This window comes from Mustelus asterias, unplaced genomic scaffold (genome assembly GCF_964213995.1).
Source record: "Mustelus asterias unplaced genomic scaffold, sMusAst1.hap1.1 HAP1_SCAFFOLD_4532, whole genome shotgun sequence".
NCBI lineage: Eukaryota > Metazoa > Chordata > Chondrichthyes > Carcharhiniformes > Triakidae > Mustelus > Mustelus asterias.
The window spans coordinates 1-17,160 of NW_027594475.1; the positions used below are offsets into that span (position 1 = coordinate 1).

A 17,160-nucleotide genomic window follows, 5' to 3' on the forward strand; every position below is an offset into this window, starting at 1 on the left:
CAGTTTTGGGCCCCGTATCTAAGGAAGGATGTGCTGGGCCTTGGACAGGGGTCCAGAGGAGGTTCACAAGAATGATCCCTGGAATGAAGAGCTTGTCGTATGAGGAATGGTTGAGGACTCTGTGTCTGTACTCGATGGAGTTTAGAAGGATGAGGGGGGGATCTTATTGAAACTTACAGGATACTGCGAGGCCTGGATAGAGTGGACGTGGAGGGGATGTTTCCACTAGTGGGAAAAACTAGAACCAGAGGGCACAACCTCAGGCTAAAGGGACGATCCTTTAAAACAGAGATGAGGAGGAATTTCTTCAGCCAGAGAGTGGTGAATCTGTGGAACTCTTTGCCACAGAGGAGGCCGGGTCATTGAGTGTCTTTAAGACAGAGATAGATAGGTTCTTGATTAATAAGGGGTTCAGGGGTTAACATAGAACATAGAAAGCCACAGCACAAACTGTGGGTTATGGGGAAAAGGCAGGAGAATGGGGATGAGAAAAATATCAGCCATGATTGAATGGCGGGAATGGCGGAGCAGATTCGATGGGCCGAGTGGCCTCATTCTGCTCCGATGTCTTACAGTTTTACCCAAAACCGAGCTGCGAGCCAGCTGTGGGCCTGACATTGCGACAGGTGGGTTTATCCAGGCGGGGCAGGAACCCGGCGAAAGGGGTTTTAAACAGTGCCCCGCACTGAGCATCCACAGAGGACGTGTCCAACCCTGCGATCATCTCCGATAAACTCCGTCATGGACAGAGCCAGAGAGGTGGGCCAGGGAACCCCCATCACCCCCGTCACCAGGGAGGGTCTGCCCCATCCCCGGACCCACAGCCGAGTTGTATGTGGAGGGACACAGGGGATTAGGGTTCAGGATGGTTTGAGCAGCGGAAGGCAGGGAGAAGGGGGGGTGGCAGCTGTGAACCAGAGTGTAACAGGGTGGCGTTTAACTCGTACAGAACTCCCCGTTCAGGGCGTGAGGAGTGGGGTTTATCCCCACAGGGATTTCTCCTCTATTTAAACCCTCAGGGCAGGAAGCAACGGGGGGGAGGGGAGGGAGGGGAAACGGGAAAGGGGAAATGCAACCCGCGCAGTGACAGCAAGCCTCGATTCACCCAGCAGACCCCCCGCCCCCTCCCAAATCACGGCCTCACCCCCCCCACCCCGCCCCACTTACCCCACGAAGTTCCCGGGCACTGTGATCTTGCGACTGACCAGGGATTTCATGATGCGACTAACCACCTCATACAGAGGGCCCGACATCTGCTTACTGAGCTTCCCATCAAACTTCTTTGTCACTTCCTCCCTGCGAGACAGAAGCAGCGTTTCAGAGGAGACGGCGAGGCGTGGGGAGAGAGGGGCGGCGAGGCGCGGGAGAGAGGGCGGCGAGGCGCGGGGAGAGGAGGGGCGGCGAGGCGTGGGGAGAGAGGGACGGCGAGGCGCGGGGAGAGAGGGACGGCGAGAGAGGGGCAGCGGTGCGGGGAGAGAGGGGCGGCGAGGCGTGGGGAGAGAGGGGCGGCGAGAGAGGGGCAGCGGTGCGGGGAAGGAGCGGCGGCGAGGCGTGGGGAGAGAGGGGCGGCGAGAGAGGGGCAGCGGTGCGGGGAAGGAGGGGCGGCGAGGCGTGGGGAGAGAGGGGCAGCGGTGCGGGGAGAGAGGGACGGCGAGAGAGGGGCAGCGGTGTGGGGAGAGAGGGGCGGCGAGAGAGGGGCAGCGGTGCGGGGAGAGAGGGGCAGCGGTGTGGGGAGAGAGGGGCAGCGAGAGAGGGGCAGCGGTGCGGGGAGAGAGGGGCAGCGGTGCGGGGAGAGAGGGGCGGCGAGAGAGGGGCGGCGAGAGAGGGGCAGCGGTGCGGGGAGAGAGGGGCGGCGAGAGAGGGGCAGCGGTGCGGGGAGAGAGGGGCGGCGAGAGAGGGGCGGCAAGGCGCTGAGACAGTCTGTGCCCTCTCTCCCCCCGCCTGGTTCTCCCTCCCCTCTCTCCCCCCGCCCGGTTCTCCCTCCCTCTCTCTCTCTCCCCACCCGGTTCTCCCTCTCCCCGCCCAGTTCTCCCTCCCCCCTGCCGGGTTCTCCCTCTCCCTCTCTCCGCCCGGTTCTCCCTCCCCCTCTCCCTCCGCACGGTTCTCCCTCTCCCTCTCTCCGCCCGGTTCTCCCTCCCCCTCTCTCCGCCCGGTTCTCCCTCCCCCTCTCCCTCCGCACGGTTCCCCTCTCCCTCCGCCCGGTTCTCCCTCTCCCTCTCTCCGCCGTCCCCCTCTCCCTCCGCACGGTTCTCCCTCTCCCTCCGCCCGGTTCTCCCTCCCCCTCTCTCCCTCTCCCCCCGCACGGTTCTCCCTCTCCCTCCGCCCGGTTCTCCCTCTCCCTCTCTCCGCCCAGTTCTCCCTCCCCCTTCCTCTCCCACCCCCCCCGCCTGGTTCTCCCTCCCTCCCTCTCTCTCCCCCACCGTCCGGTCCTCCCTCCCTCCCCCCCATCTCTCTCCCTCACTCCCTCCCTCCGCATCTCCCCCCCCACCTCACTCTCCCCCTCCCCTTCATTCTTAGACCATCGCTCCCTCCCCAGAAGCGTTGCGATTGCCTTCCGTCCCTCTCCCTCTCCCCCAGCTGTTGTTCTCCCTCATTGCCACACTCACTCGCTCATGTTCAGCGTCAGGGACAGATCGTCATCCTTAGAGAACAGCAGGATCAGGAAGTGGTATCGAGTCTGCCCCTGTTTGATTGGAGGATCCAAACTGATCTGGAACAGAGAATGGCCAATCATCAAAACCGACCCCGTGCTGTACCTGTCCTGGGAGTGTTTGATGGGGGACAGTGTAGAGGGAGCTTTACTCTGTATCTAACCCCGTGCTGTACCTGTCCTGGGGGTGTTTGATGGGGACAGTGTAGAGGGAGCTTTACTCTGTATCTAACCCCGTGCTGTACCTGTCCTGGGAGTGTTTGATGGGGACAGTGCAGAAGGAGCTTTACTCTGTATCTAACCCCGTGCTGTACCTGTCCTGGGAGTGTTTGATGGGGGACAGTGTAGAGGGAGCTTTACTCTGTATCTAACCCCGTGCTGTACCTGTCCTGGGAGTGTTTGATGGGGACAGTGTAGAGGGAGCTTTACTCTGTATCTAACCCCGTGCTGTACCTGTCCTGGGAATGTTTGATGGGGACAGTGTAGAGGGAGCTTTACTCTGTATCTAACCCCCGTGCTGTACCTGTCCTGGGAGTGTTTGATGGGGACAGTGTACAGGGAACTTTACTCTGTATCTAACCCCGTGCTGTCCCTGTCCTGGGAGTGTTTGATGGGGACAGTGTAGAGGGAGGTTTACTCTGTATCTAACCCCGTGCTGTCCCTGTCCTGGGAGTGTTTGATGGGGGACAGTGTAGAGGGAGCTTTACTCTGTATCTAACCCCGTGCTGTACCTGTCCTGGGAGTGTTTGATGGGGGACAGTGTAGAGGGAGCTTTACTCTGTATCTAACCCCGTGCTGTCCCTGTCCTGGGAGTGTTTGATGGGGGACAGTGTAGAGGGAGCTTTACTCTGTATCTAACCCCGTGCTGTACCTGTCCTGGGAGTGTTTGATGGGGGACAGTGCAGAGGGAGCTTTACTCTGTATCTAACCCCGTGCTGTGCCTGTCCTGGGAATGTTTGATGGGGACAGTGTAGAGGGAGCTTTACTCTGTATCTAACCCCGTGCTGTACCTGTCCTGGGAGTGTTTGATGGGGACAGTGTAGAGGGAGCTTTACTCTGTATCTAACCCCGTGCTGTCCCTGTCCTGGGAGTGTTTGATGGGACAGTGTACAGGGAACTTTACTCTGTATCTAACCCCGTGCTGTCCCTGTCCTGGGAGTGTTTGATGGGGACAGTGTAGAGGGAGCTTTACTCTGTATCTAACCCCGTGCTGTACCTGTCCTGGGAGTGTTTGATGGGGGACAGTGTAGAGGGAGCTTTACTCTGTATCTAACCCCGTGCTGTACCTGTCCTGGGAGTGTTTGATGGGGGACAGTGTAGAGGGAGCTTTACTCTGTATCTAACCCCGTGCTGTACCCGTCCTGGGAGTGTTTGATGGGGGACAGTGTAGAGGGAGCTTTACTCTGTATCTAACCCCGTGCTGTCCCTGTCCTGGGAGTGTTTGATGGGGGACAGTGTAGAGGGAGCTTTACTCTGTATCTAACCCCGTGCTGTACCTGTCCTGGGAGTCTTTGATGGGGGACAGTGTAGAGGGAGCTTTACTCTGTATCTAACCCCGTGCTGTACCTGTCCTGGGAGTATTTGATGGGGGACAGTGTAGAGGGAGCTTTACTCTGTATCTAACCCCGTGCTGTACCTGTCCTGGGAGTATTTGATGGGGGACAGTGTAGAGGGAGCTTTACTCTGTATCTAACCCCGTGCTGTACCTGTCCTGGGAGTATTTGATGGGGGACAGTGTAGAGGGAGCTTTACTCTGTATCGAACCCCGTGCTGTACCTGTCCTGGGAGTGTTTGATGGGGACAGTGTAGAGGGAGCTTTACTCTGTATCTAACCCCGTGCTGTACCTGTCCTGGGAGTGTTTGATGGGGGACAGTGTAGAGGGAGCTTTACTCTGTATCTAACCCCGTGCTGTACCTGTCCTGGGAGTGTTTGATGGGGGACAGTGTAGAGGGAGCTTTACTCTGTATCTAACCCCGTGCTGTACCTGTCCTGGGAGTGTTTGATGGGGGACAGTGTAGAGGGAGCTTTACTCTGTATCTAACCCCGTGCTGTATCTGTCCTGGGAGTGTTTGATGGCGGGACAGTGTAGAGGGAGCTTTACTCTGTATCTAACCCCGTGCTGTACCTGTCCTGGGAGTGTTTGATGGGGGACAGTGTAGAGGGAGCTTTACTCTGTATCTAACCCCGTGCTGTATCTGTCCTGGGAGTGTTTGATGGGGGACAGTGTAGAGGGAGCTTTACTCTGTATCTAACCCCGTGCTGTACCTGTCCTGGGAGTGTTTGATGGGGGACAGTGTAGAGGGAGCTTTACTCTGTATCTAACCCCGTGCTGTATCTGTCCTGGGAGTGTTTGATGGGGGACAGTGTAGAGGGAGCTTTACTCTGTATCTAACCCCGTGCTGTATCTGTCCTGGGAGTGTTTGATGGGGGACAGTGTACAGGGAGCTTTACTCTGTATCTAACCCCGTGCTGTATCTGTCCTGGGAGTATTTGATGGGGGACAGTGTACAGGGAGCTTTACTCTGTATCTAACCCCGTGCTGTACCTGTCCTGGGAGTGTTTGATGGGGGACAGTGTAGAGGGAGCTTTACTCTGTATCTAACCCCGTGCTGTATCTGTCCTGGGAGTGTTTGATGGGGGACAGTGTACAGGGAGCTTTACTCTGTATCTAACCCCGTGCTGTATCTGTCCTGGGAGTATTTGATGGGGGACAGTGTAGAGGGAGCTTTACTCTGTATCTAACCCCGTGCTGTACCCGTCCTGGGAGTGTTTGATGGGGACAGTGTAGAGGGAGCTTTACTCTGTATCTAACCCCGTGCTGTACCTGTCCTGGGAGTATTTGATGGGGGACAGTGTAGAGGGAGCTTTACTCTGTATCTAACCCCGTGCTGTCCCTGTCCTGGGAGTGTTTGATGGGGACAGTGTACAGGGAGCTTTACTCTGTATCTAACCCCGTGCTGTATCTGTCCTGGGAGTATTTGATGGGGGACAGTGTAGAGGGAGCTTTACTCTGTATCTAACCCCGTGCTGTACCCGTCCTGGGAGTGTTTGATGGGGACAGTGTAGAGGGACCTTTACTCTGTATCTAACCCCGTGCTGTACCTGTCCTGGGAGTATTTGATGGGGGACAGTGTAGAGGGAGCTTTACTCTGTATCTAACCCCGTGCTGTACCTGTCCTGGGAGTATTTGATGGGGGACAGTGTAGAGGGAGCTTTACTCTGTATCTAACCCCGTGCTGTACCTGTCCTGGGAGTGTTTGATGGGGACAGTGTAGAGGGAGCTTTACTCTGTATCTAACCCCGTGCTGTACCTGTCCTGGGAGTGTTTGATGGGGACAGTGTAGAGGGAGCTTTACTCTGTATCTAACCCCGTGCTGTACCTGTCCTGGGAGTGTTTGATGGGGACAGTGTAGAGGGAGCTTTACTCTGTATCTAACCCCGTGCTGTACCTGTCCTGGGAGTGTTTGATGGGGGACAGTGTAGAGGGAGCTTTACTCTGTATCAAACCCCGTGCTGTACCTGTCCTGGGAGTGTTTGATGGGGGACAGTGTACAGGGAGCTTTACTCTGTATCTAACCCCGTGCTGTATCTGTCCTGGGAGTGTTTGATGGGGGACAGTGTAGAGGGAGCTTTACTCTGTATCAAACCCCGTGCTGTACCTGTCCTGGGAGTGTTTGATGGGGGACAGTGTACAGGGAGCTTTACTCTGTATCTAACCCCGTGCTGTATCTGTCCTGGGAGTGTTTGATGGGGGACAGTGTAGAGGGAGCTTTACTCTGTATCTAACCCCGTGCTGTACTTACCACAAAGAACATTTGCCTCTGGTCCTTGTGGGGCAGCAGGAAGAGACGGAGAACGGTGGTGTACGGGATCTTGTAGTCGAAGGTTTTGCCGTGAAGGTGCAGGAAGGCAGGGTAGATTCGGATATCATAACGACCTCGCGGAGTGAGACATTGCAACTCCCGGAAGATGCACAACGCATCCCCTGTGGCCTGGATAATGTCAGCCTTTGACAGGACGTTCTGGGAGAAAGCCTGAGCAACATGAACAGCCACGTCAACAGATCAGAAATAGCTCGCACATCACCGAGCCACTCACCCCTCAATCTGCTGCCTGAAATAGAAACTGAGAGATGGTCTTCCATCGAGGGTTAGGGTATTAGAGGGATGGTCTTCGATGGGAGAGTTAGGGGATTAGAGGGATGGTCTTCGATGGAGAGTTAGGGGATTAGAGGGATAGTCTTCGATGGGAGAGTTAGGGGATTAGAGGGAGGGTCTTCGATGGGAGAGTTAGGGGATTAGAGGGATGGTCTTCGATGGAGAGTTAGGGGATTAGAGGGATGGTCTTCGATGGAGAGTTAGGGGATTAGAGGGATGGTCTTCCATCGAGAGTGAGGGGATTAGAGGGAGGGCCTTCGATGGGAGAGTTAGGGGATTAGAGGGAGGGCCTTCGATGGAGAGTTAGGGGATTAGAGGGATGGTCTTCGATGGGAGAGTTAGGGGATTAGAGAGAGGGCCTTCGATGGAGAGTTAGGGGATTAGAGGGATGGTCTTCCATCGAGAGTTAGTGGATTAGAGGGAGGGCCTTCGATGGGAGAGTTAGGGGATTAGAGGGATGGTCTTCCATCGAGGGTTAGGGGATTAGAGGGAGGGTATTCGATGGAGTGTTAGGGGATTAGAGGGAGGGCCGTCGATGGAGAGTTAGGGGATTAGAGGGATGGTCTTCGATGGAGAGTTAGGGGGTTAGAGGGATGGTCTTCCGTCGAGAGTTAGGGGATTAGAGGGATGGTCTTCGATGGGAGAGTTAGGGGATTAGAGGGAGGGCCTTCGATGGAGAGTTAGGGGATTAGAGGGATGGTCTTCGATGGGAGAGTTAGGGGATTAGAGGGAGGGTCTTTGATCAGAGAGTTAGAGGATTAGAGGGAGGGTCTTCGATGGAAGAGTTAGGGCATTAGAGGGAGGGTCTTTGATCAGAGAGTTAGAGGATTAGAGGGAGGGTCTTCGATGGGAGAGTTAGGGGATTAGAGGGATGGTCTTCGATGGAGAGTTAGGGGATTAGAGGGAGGGTCTTTGATCAGAGAGTTAGAGGATTAGAGAGGGGGTCTTCGATGGAAGAGTTAGGGCATTAGAGGGAGGGTCTTTGATCAGAGAGTTAGAGGATTAGAGGGAGGGTCTTCGATGGGAGAGTTAGGGGATTAGAGGGATGGTCTTCGATGGAGAGTTCGGGGATTAGAGGGATGGTCTTTGATCAGAGAGTTAGAGGATTAGAGGGAGGGTCTTCAATGGGAGAGTTAGGGGATTAGAGGGAGGGTCTTCGATGGAGAGTTAGGGGATTAGAGGGATGGTCTTCGATGGAGAGTTAGGGGATTAGAGGGAGGGTCTTCGATCAGAGGGTTAGGGGATTAGAGGGATGGTCTTCGATGGGAGAGTTCAGGGATGAGAGGGAGGGTCTTCGATCAGAGGGTTAGGGGATTAGAGGGATGGTCTTCGATGGGAGAGTTCGGGGATGAGAGGGAGGGTCTTCGATCAGAGGGTTAGGGGATTAGAGGGATGGTCTTCGATGGGAGAGTTCGGGGATGAGAGGGAGGGTCTTCGATCAGAGGGTTAGGGGATTAGACGGATGGTCTTCGATGGGAGAGTTCGGGGATTAGAGGGAGGGTCTTCGATCAGAGAGTTAGGGGATTAGAGGGAGGGTCTTCGATGGGAGAGTTAGGGGATTAGAGGGATGGTCTTTGATGGGAGAGTTAGAGGATTAGAGGGATGGTCTTCGATGGGAGAGTTAGGGGATTAGAGGGATGGTCTTCGATGGGAGAGTTAGAGGATTAGAGGGATGGTCTTCGATGGGAGAGTTAGGGGATTAGAGGGATGGTCTTCGATGGGAGAGTTAGGGGATCAGAGGGAGGGTCTTCGATGGGAGAGTTAGGGGATTAGAGGGAGGGTCTTCGATGGGAGAGTTAGGGGATTAGAGGGAGGGTCTTCGATGGGAGAGTTCGGGGATTAGAGGGAGGGTCTTCGATGGAGAGTTAGGGGATTAGAGGGAGGGTCTTCGATGGAGAGTTAGGGAATTGGAGAGTTGGTCTTCGACGGCTGAACGCTATCTCTCACCTCGACCGGGTCCATGCCGTCCTCCTGCGATGGTGGGACGTAGAATCGGACTTCCATCAGGGAGACCTCAGCGTCATCGTTCTGGTGGAACTCCAGAGTCACCTCGTTCTTGCCGGTGGTGCACTGCGACACATTGGTCAGTGGGATCTCGAAGGCCGACTGCTCCCCAATATCGAAGGACAGGAGCTGTCCTGTGGGGGACGGGGTGTGGAGAGGCAGGGAGGGCAGCGGGGGGGTGTGGGAAGGTAGGGAGGGCGGTGGGGGGTGTGGGAAGGTAGGGAGGGCAGCGGGGGGCGAGAAGAGGCAAGGAGGGCAGCGGGGGGTGTGGGAGGGCAGCGGGGGACCGTGGGAGAGGCAGGGAGGGCCGTGGGAGAGGCAGGGAGGGCGTGGGAGAGGCAGGGAGGGCGTGGGAGAGGCAGGGAGGGCGTGGGAGAGGCAGGGAGGGCGTGGGAGAGGCAGGGAGGGCGTGGGAGAGGCAGGGAGGGCGTGGGAGAGGCAGGGAGGGCGTGGGAGAGGCAGGGAGGGCGTGGGAGAGGCAGGGAGGGCGTGGGAGAGGCAGGGAGGGCGTGGGAGAGGCAGGGAGGGCGTGGGAGAGGCAGGGAGGGCGTGGGAGAGGCAGGGAGGGCGTGGGAGAGGCAGGGAGGGCGTGGGAGAGGCAGGGAGGGCGTGGGAGAGGCAGGGAGGGCGTGGGAGAGGCAGGGAGGGCGTGGGAGAGGCAGGGAGGGCGTGGGAGAGGCAGGGAGGGCGTGGGAGAGGCAGGGAGGGCGTGGGAGAGGCAGGGAGGGCGTGGGAGAGGCAGGGAGGGCGTGGGAGAGGCAGGGAGGGCGTGGGAGAGGCAGGGAGGGCGTGGGAGAGGCAGGGAGGGCGTGGGAGAGGCAGGGAGGGCGTGGGAGAGGCAGGGAGGGCGTGGGAGAGGCAGGCAGGGCGTGGGAGAGGCAGGGAGGGCGTGGGAGAGGCAGGGAGGGCGTGGGAGAGGCAGGGAGGGCGTGGGAGAGGCAGGGAGGGCGTGGGAGAGGCAGGGAGGGCGTGGGAGAGGCAGGGAGGGCGTGGGAGAGGCAGGGAGGGCGTGGGAGAGGCAGGGAGGGCGTGGGAGAGGCAGGGAGGGCGTGGGAGAGGCAGGGAGGGCGTGGGAGAGGCAGGGAGGGCGTGGGAGAGGCAGGGAGGGCAGCGGGGGGTGGGGCATGGGAGAGGCAGGGAGGGCAGAGGGGGTGTGGGAGAGGCAGGGAGGGCAGCGGGGGAGAAGATGATGCAGAAACATATCAGCAGAAGATTCCCACACCTCCACCCCGGCATCGCCCATTCAATCCCACAGCCACCCCACGCAACAGTGACTCCCCCCTCAGTGCCAGTCCAGTCAGAATGCTTCCAAAGGCCCCATCGTCCTCTCCCCAAAACCACACAGGAGGTGGCCATTCAGTACATCGACCTGGTGCTAGCTCTTCCAAAGCTCCATCTAATTAACCCCCACCCCCAACTCTGCCCCACCCTCCCCGTTTCTCTGTAAATTTTCCCCCTTCCACTATTTCCCCGATTGCCCCTTTCGCCTCTTCCGATAAAATCTGCTTCCAGCGCCCGTCAGGCAGTGCCTTCCAGATCACAGCTCACTGCTGTGCAAACAAACAATTCTCCTCATCGCCCCCCGCCGCCCCCGATTCTCTTCAGTCTGTGTCCTCCCTAATGAGCGGGGCCCAGAGCGGCGCACACAGCCCAGCTGAGGCTGAACCAGTGTTTTATTTACACTGAACTGAATAACTTGTACAAGTGTGGTGGTGGACCTGGACCGCGGCTCCCCCTTCTTCTACTCGCTGGAAAAAGGGCGGGCTAACCGTCAGCAGCTCCTTACGCTGCTGGCCGACGACGGTTCCCCCGTCTCGGATCCGGAGGGCATCCGGGCCATCGCCCGGGATTATTACACCTCCCTCTTCTCTCCGGATCCGTCCAGCGAGGATGCCCGCAGACTTCTGTGGGAGGACCTTCCGCAAGTCAGCCCGAAGGGCGTCGGCAGGCTCGAGGCCCCCATCGCCGTGGCCGAGCTGACCGGCGCCCTCAATGGCCTCGGTCGGGGCAAGGCCCCGGGGCTGGACGGGCTGACGGTAGAGTTCTTCAGGGCGTTCTGGGACGTCCTGGGGGGCGACTACGCGGGGGTCCTGGGGGAGAGCGTCGCTACCGGGGAGATGCCCCTTTCGTGGCGCAGGGCCGTCATTGCCCTGCTGCCCAAGAAGGGGGATCTCCGGTGCCTTAAAAACTGGCGCCCGGTCTCCCTCCTCAGCACGGATTATAAAATCTTTGCCAGGGCTTTGGCTTCACGCCTTGGGTCCGTGCTGGACCACATGATCCACCCTGACCAGTCCTACACGGTCCCGGGCCGATCGATTCACGATAACCTCCATCTGGTCCGGGACCTGATCCACCATTCCCAGAGGGCTGGTCTGTCGAGCGCCTTCTTGTCTTTAGATCAGGAGAAGGCGTTCGACAGGGTGGAGCACGAGTATTTACTCGGGACTCTGTGGGCATTCGGGTTCGGGACGCAGTTTGTCGCCCGGATCCGATTACTGTACTCTGCCGCAGAGTGTCTGATTAAGGTTAACGGGTCCTTGACGGCGCCCCTTCGCTTCGGGAGAGGAGTACGGCAGGGCTGCCCCTTGTCCGGCCAACTTTATTCCGTATGCGTGGAGCCATTCCTGCGCCTTTTGCGGAGGAGGTTGTCGGGTTTGACTCTGCGCGGCCCGGACGTAGGGGTGGTCCTGTCAGCTTACGCCGACGACGTGCTTCTCATGTTCACGGACCCGGCTGACCTGCGGAGGATGCGAGAATGCCAGGCGGTGTACTCCGCCGCGTCCTCCGCCAGGATCAACTGGGCCAAGTGCTCCGGACTCCTGGTCGGTCCGTGGGAGACGGACCCCCTTCCGGAGGAGCTCAGGCCTTTCACCTGGAGCAGGACCAACCTCCTCTACCTGGGGGTCCATCTCTGCCCAGCCGAGGAATCCTGGCCGGCGAACTGGCGGGAGCTGGAGGCCAAAGTCTCCGCCCGCCTGGGTCGCTGGACAGGACTGCTCCAAGTGCTGTCCTACAGGGCGCGAGTTCGCATCATAAACCAGCTGGTCGCCTCCATGCTGTGGTACCGGCTGGTCACTTTGACCCCTCCCCCTGGCTTTGTCACCGATATGCAGAAAGCCCTCGTGCGGTTTTTCTGGGACAACCGACTGCACTGGGTCGCTGCCGAGGTGCTGCATCTCCCGATTGAGGAGGGCGGACAAGGTCTGGTGTGCCTCCGCACGCAGCTAGCGACCTTCCGCCTCCAGACCCTGCAGCGATACCTTTACGTCGAGCCTCCTCCACAATGGCGTGCGATGGCGACGTATTTTTTCCGCCACTTGCACGGCCTCAATTACGACGTGCAGCTCCTGCACATCAACCTGGGGCGTATTCCCACCTCTCTGCGGGAGTTGCCCGTCTTTTACCAGGACCTGCTCACGGTCTGGAACACGGTCGCCTCGCGACGCAGCTCTCCCCCGTCAGGAGTAGCGGCTCTCGTGCGAGAGCCGCTGCTCAGGAATCCACACCTCCAGCCTTACGACTTCAGGTGGCTGGCGGAGAGGAGGGCTGTGGACGCCGGGGTGACCAGGATCGGGGACGTGCTGGATGGCGGAGGAGCGGGCTGGATGAGCCCCGACGTGCTGGCTGAGCGCGCGGGGGTGACCGTCCGGCACGCGGCCAAAGCCATCCAAGACCTTAGGACGGTCGTGCTCGGCCCCGAGTGCGCACGCGGTCTAGAGGCGGCGCAGGCGTGCGGTGGGATCCCGCCCGAGCGTTCCCCTGCTCGGACGGAATTTCACATTGGCCCGAAGCCTAGACCTCCCCCCCCGGGTCAGGTGCCCCACTGCGTGTGCCGCCTCGCGGAAATGCCCTCCGTGCCCTTTTTCCACCGCGCGGAGGCGTTTCCTGTACGGCCTGCTGCTGCACACCTTCCACTACCGCGTCCTCGCCCGGATACACCTTGGCGGGCCTTGTTGCCGCCGGGCGGCGGAGGTCCCCAGTGGAGGTCCCTCTACGGAGGGATCTCCCCCAATTATCTCGGGGACCTGGGGTGGAGGGTGCTGCACGCAGCAGTGCCGTACAACCGTAGGTTTTTCCGGTACACGGGCTCCCGAGACTGCCCTTTCTGTGGCCTCGTGGAGTCCGTGGACCATGTCTACGTTCTGTGTTTTAGGCTGCACACCCTTTTTGGTTTCCTCAAACACCTCTTATTGATGTTTTGTTTGCACTTCAGTCCCACGCTCCTGATCTACGGGCACCTGGTGCGGAGAGGGGCGGGTCGGGATGCCGACCTCCTCGTGAACCTGCTCCTGGGCCTGGCGAGACGCGCCATCAATAGGTCCAGGCAGCGGGCGATCGACGGGGCCGTCCATCCCGACTGTCTGCCCCTCTACCGCGGCTACATTCGCGGCCAGGTGTCCCTGGAGAGGGAGCATGCGGTGTCCACGGGCGCAGTTGACGCCTTCCGCGACCGCTGGGCGCCGCAGGGGCTGGGGTGCATTATAGACCCCGATAATCACCTTTTGGTTTGACGTTTTAAGTTTCCTTTCGACTTTGATTTTGGTTCGGGCTGTTCCCCCTTCCTTTTGGGGAGCCGCCCCTTTTACTTTGTCCCCAAGTTAATTTGAGTTCGTTTATTACGTTGGTACCCGAAAAAGCTACAAGTGTGGTGGTCGCAGCTGGAATGTGCCTGACAGTGCGGCACTCCCTCAGCACTGACCCTCTGACAGTGCGGCACTCCCTCAGTACTGACCCTCTGACAGTGCGGCACTCCCTCAGTACTGACCCTCTGACAGTGCGGCACTCCCTCAGCACTGACCCTCTGACAGTGCGGCACTCCCTCAGCGCTGACCCTCTGACAGTGCGGCACTCCCTCAGCACTGACCCTCTGACAGTGCGGCACTCCCTCAGTACTGACCCTCTGACAGTGCGGCACTCCCTCAGCACTGACCCTCTGACAGTGCGGCACTCCCTCAGCACTGACCCTCTGACAGTGCGACACTCCCTCAGCACTGACCCTCTGACAGTGCGACACTCCCTCAGCACTGACCCTCTGACAGTGCGACACTCCCTCAGCACTGACCCTCTGACAGTGCGACACTCCCTCAGCACTGACCCTCTGACAGTGCGGCACTCCCTCAGTACTGACCCTCTGACAGTGCGGCACTCCCTCAGTACTGACCCTCTGACAGTGCGGCACTCCCTCAGCACTGACCCTCTGACACTGCGGCACTCCCTCAGCACTGACCCTCTGACAGTGCGGCACTCCCTCAGCACTGACCCTCTGACAGTGCGGCACTCCCTCAGCACTGACCCTCTGACAGTGCGGCACTCCCTCAGCACTGACCCTCTGACAGTGCGGCACTCCCTCAGCACTGACCCTCTGACAGTGCGGCACTCCCTCAGCACTGACCCTCTGACAGTGCGGCACTCCCTCAGCACTGACCCTCTGACAGTGCGGCACTCCCTCAGCACTGACCCTCTGACAGTGCGGCACTCCCTCAGCACTGACCCTCTGACAGTGCAGCACTCCCTCAGCACTGACCCTCTGACAGTGCGGCACTCCCTCAGTACTGACCCTCTGACAGTGCGGCACTCCCTCAGCACTGACCCTCTGACAGTGCGGCGCTCCCTCAGTACTGACCCTCTGACAGTGCGGCACTCCCTCAGCACTGACCCTCTGACAGTGCGGCACTCCCTCAGTACTGACCCTCTGACAGTGCGGCACTCCCTCAGTACTGACCCTCTGACAGTGCGGCACTCCCTCAGCACTGACCCTCTGACAGTGCGGCACTCCCTCAGCACTGACCCTCTGACAGTGCGGCACTCCCTCAGCACTGACCCTCTGATAGTGCGGCACTCCCTCAGCACTGACCCTCTGATAGTGCGGCACTCCCTCAGCACTGACCCTCTGACAGTGCGGCACTCCCTCAGCACTGACCCTCTGACAGTGCGGCACTCCCTCAGCACTGACCCTCTGACAGTGCGGCACTCCCTCAGCACTGACCCTCTGACAGTGCGGCACTCCCTCAGCACTGACCCTCTGACAGTGCAGCACTCCCTCAGCACTGACCCTCTGACAGTGCGGCACTCCCTCAGCACTGACCCTCTAACGATGCACTCACCATTGAATCGAGCTGTACCCCAGTTCCAGCCCTTCACACACATATCCCTCTCATGGAGGTCCACCTGGTAATGGGATTTGAAGTAATCTGCCATTTTGTCAAAATCCTAAAAAAGAAATCACAACTCATCAGGTCAGGGGTCATATCCCTCGGTTAGACCCACACTGGGAGCACCGTGCACAGTTCCAGTCTCCCTATCCCTCGGTTAGACCCACACTGGGAGCACCGTGCACAGTTCCAGTCTCCCTCTCCCTCGGTTAGACCCACACTGGGAGCACCGTGCACAGTTCCAGTCTCCCTATCCCTCGGTTAGACCACACTGGGAGCACCGTGCACAGTTCCAGTCTCCCTATCCCTCGGTTAGACCCACACTGGGAGCACCGTGCACAGTTCCAGTCTCCCTATCCCTCGGTTAGACCCACACTGGGAGCACCGTGCACAGTTCCAGTCTCCATATCCCTCGGTTAGACCCACACTCGGAGCACCGTGCACAGTTCCAGTCTCCCTATCCCTCGGTTAGACCACACTGGGAGCACCGTGCACAGTTCCAGTCTCCCTATCCCTCGGTTAGACCCACACTGGGAGCACCGTGCACAGTTCCAGTCTGCATATCCCTCGGTTAGACCACACTGGGAGCACCGTGCACAGTTCCAGTCTCCATATCCCTCGGTTAAACCCACACTGGGAGCACCGTGCACAGTTCCAGTCTCCATATCCCTCGGTTAGACCCACACTGGGAGCACTGTGCACAGTTCCAGTCTCCATATCCCTCGGTTAGACCCACACTGGGAGCACCGTGCACAGTTCCAGTCTCCGTATCCCTCGGTTAGACCCACACTGGGAGCACCGTGCACAGTTCCAGTCTCCGTATCCCTCGGTTAGACCCACACTGGGAACACCGTCCACAGTTCCAGTCTCCGTATCCCTCGGTTAGACCCACACTGGGAGCACCGTGCACAGTTCCAGTCTCCGTATCCCTCGGTTAGACCCACACTGGGAGCACCGTGCACAGTTCCGGTCTCCATATCCCTCGGTTAGACCCACACTCGGAGCACCGTGCACAGTTCCAGTCTCCGTATCCCTCGGTTAGACCACACTGGGAGCACTGTGCACAGTTCCAGTCTCTGTATCCCTCAGTTAGACCCACACTGGGAGCACTGTGCACAGTTCCAGTCTCTGTATCCCTCAGTTAGACCACTTGATGGAGTGCTGTAAGTGGGAGGAGAAGGGGGAGTGGGCTGGAGGGATATTAACACCCGCGCGTGCCTCCCCGATGGGCTGAATGGTAATAATTGGACGTATTTGTGGAGGTTACAGCACTGACAGGGATGTCTCGGAGGAACATCGCGACAGAGGCGCGCGCGAGGAATCTCACCCCCTCTCGGAATCCATCAAACTTGCAGAGGTTGCCGTTGCGGAGTTGTAGTTTGATTCCATAGCCCCTCGCGACACGGCGCCACACACCCTCGCTGACATCCGCCGCCTGCACGCTGTCCACTTTCCCCGTCTTATTGTTCTTGAAGACGATACTCTGTCGACTCAGTCGCAGTCGACCATCGATCTGGCGGCCGGAGCGGAGAGAGGAAAGAGGGCATTAGAGATTCAAACTCACCATTTCCCCCCCAACAAGAGGCTGCCCCATCACCCACCCAAAATCACTTTGAACCCACTGATCAAGTCCTACACTGACACGGGCGCGCACGGGAGATCGGGGACTGTTCTCTTTGGAGGAGAGGAGGTTACAAAGATAGGGAGGGGTGTAGGGGCTGGAGGAGGTTACAGAGATAGGGAGGGGCGTAGGGGCTGGAGGAGGTTACAAAGATAGGGAGGGGCGTAGGGGCTGGAGGAGGTTACAGGGATAGGGAGGGGCGTAGGGGCTGGAGGAGGTTACAAAGATAGGGAGGGGCGTAGGGGCTGGAGGAGGTTACAGAGATAGGGAGGGGGTGTAGGGGTTGGAGGAGGTTACAGAGATAGGGAGGGGTGTAGGGGCTGGGGAGGTTACAGAGATAGGGAGGGGTGTAGGGGCTGGAGGAGGTTACAGGGATAGGGAGGGGTGTAGGGGCTGGAGGAGGTTACAGAGATAGGGAGGGGTGCAGGGGCTGGAGGAGGTTACAGAGATAGGGAGGGGTGTAGGGGCTGGAGGAGGTTACAGAGATAGGGAGGGGTGCAGGGGCTGGAGGAGGTTACAGAGATAGGGAGGGGTGTAGGGGCTGGAGGAGGTTACAGAGATAGGGAGGGGTGTAG

General features: G+C 59.0%; 1 protein-coding gene across 1 annotated transcript; it reads right to left on the bottom strand.

The window, feature by feature from the left end:
- Positions 1 to 1,157: 1,157 nt before the first annotated feature.
- LOC144491136 (FACT complex subunit SSRP1-like) lies at positions 1,158 to 16,504 on the bottom strand (the record flags this gene model as incomplete). The annotated part of the gene is made up of 6 exons (XM_078208813.1): positions 1,158 to 1,296; positions 2,607 to 2,710; positions 6,455 to 6,685; positions 8,756 to 8,946; positions 14,917 to 15,022; positions 16,292 to 16,504. Coding segments are annotated over 6 exons (978 nt in total), but the record flags the coding sequence as incomplete, so codon positions are not given.
- Positions 16,505 to 17,160: the final 656 nt, after the last annotated feature.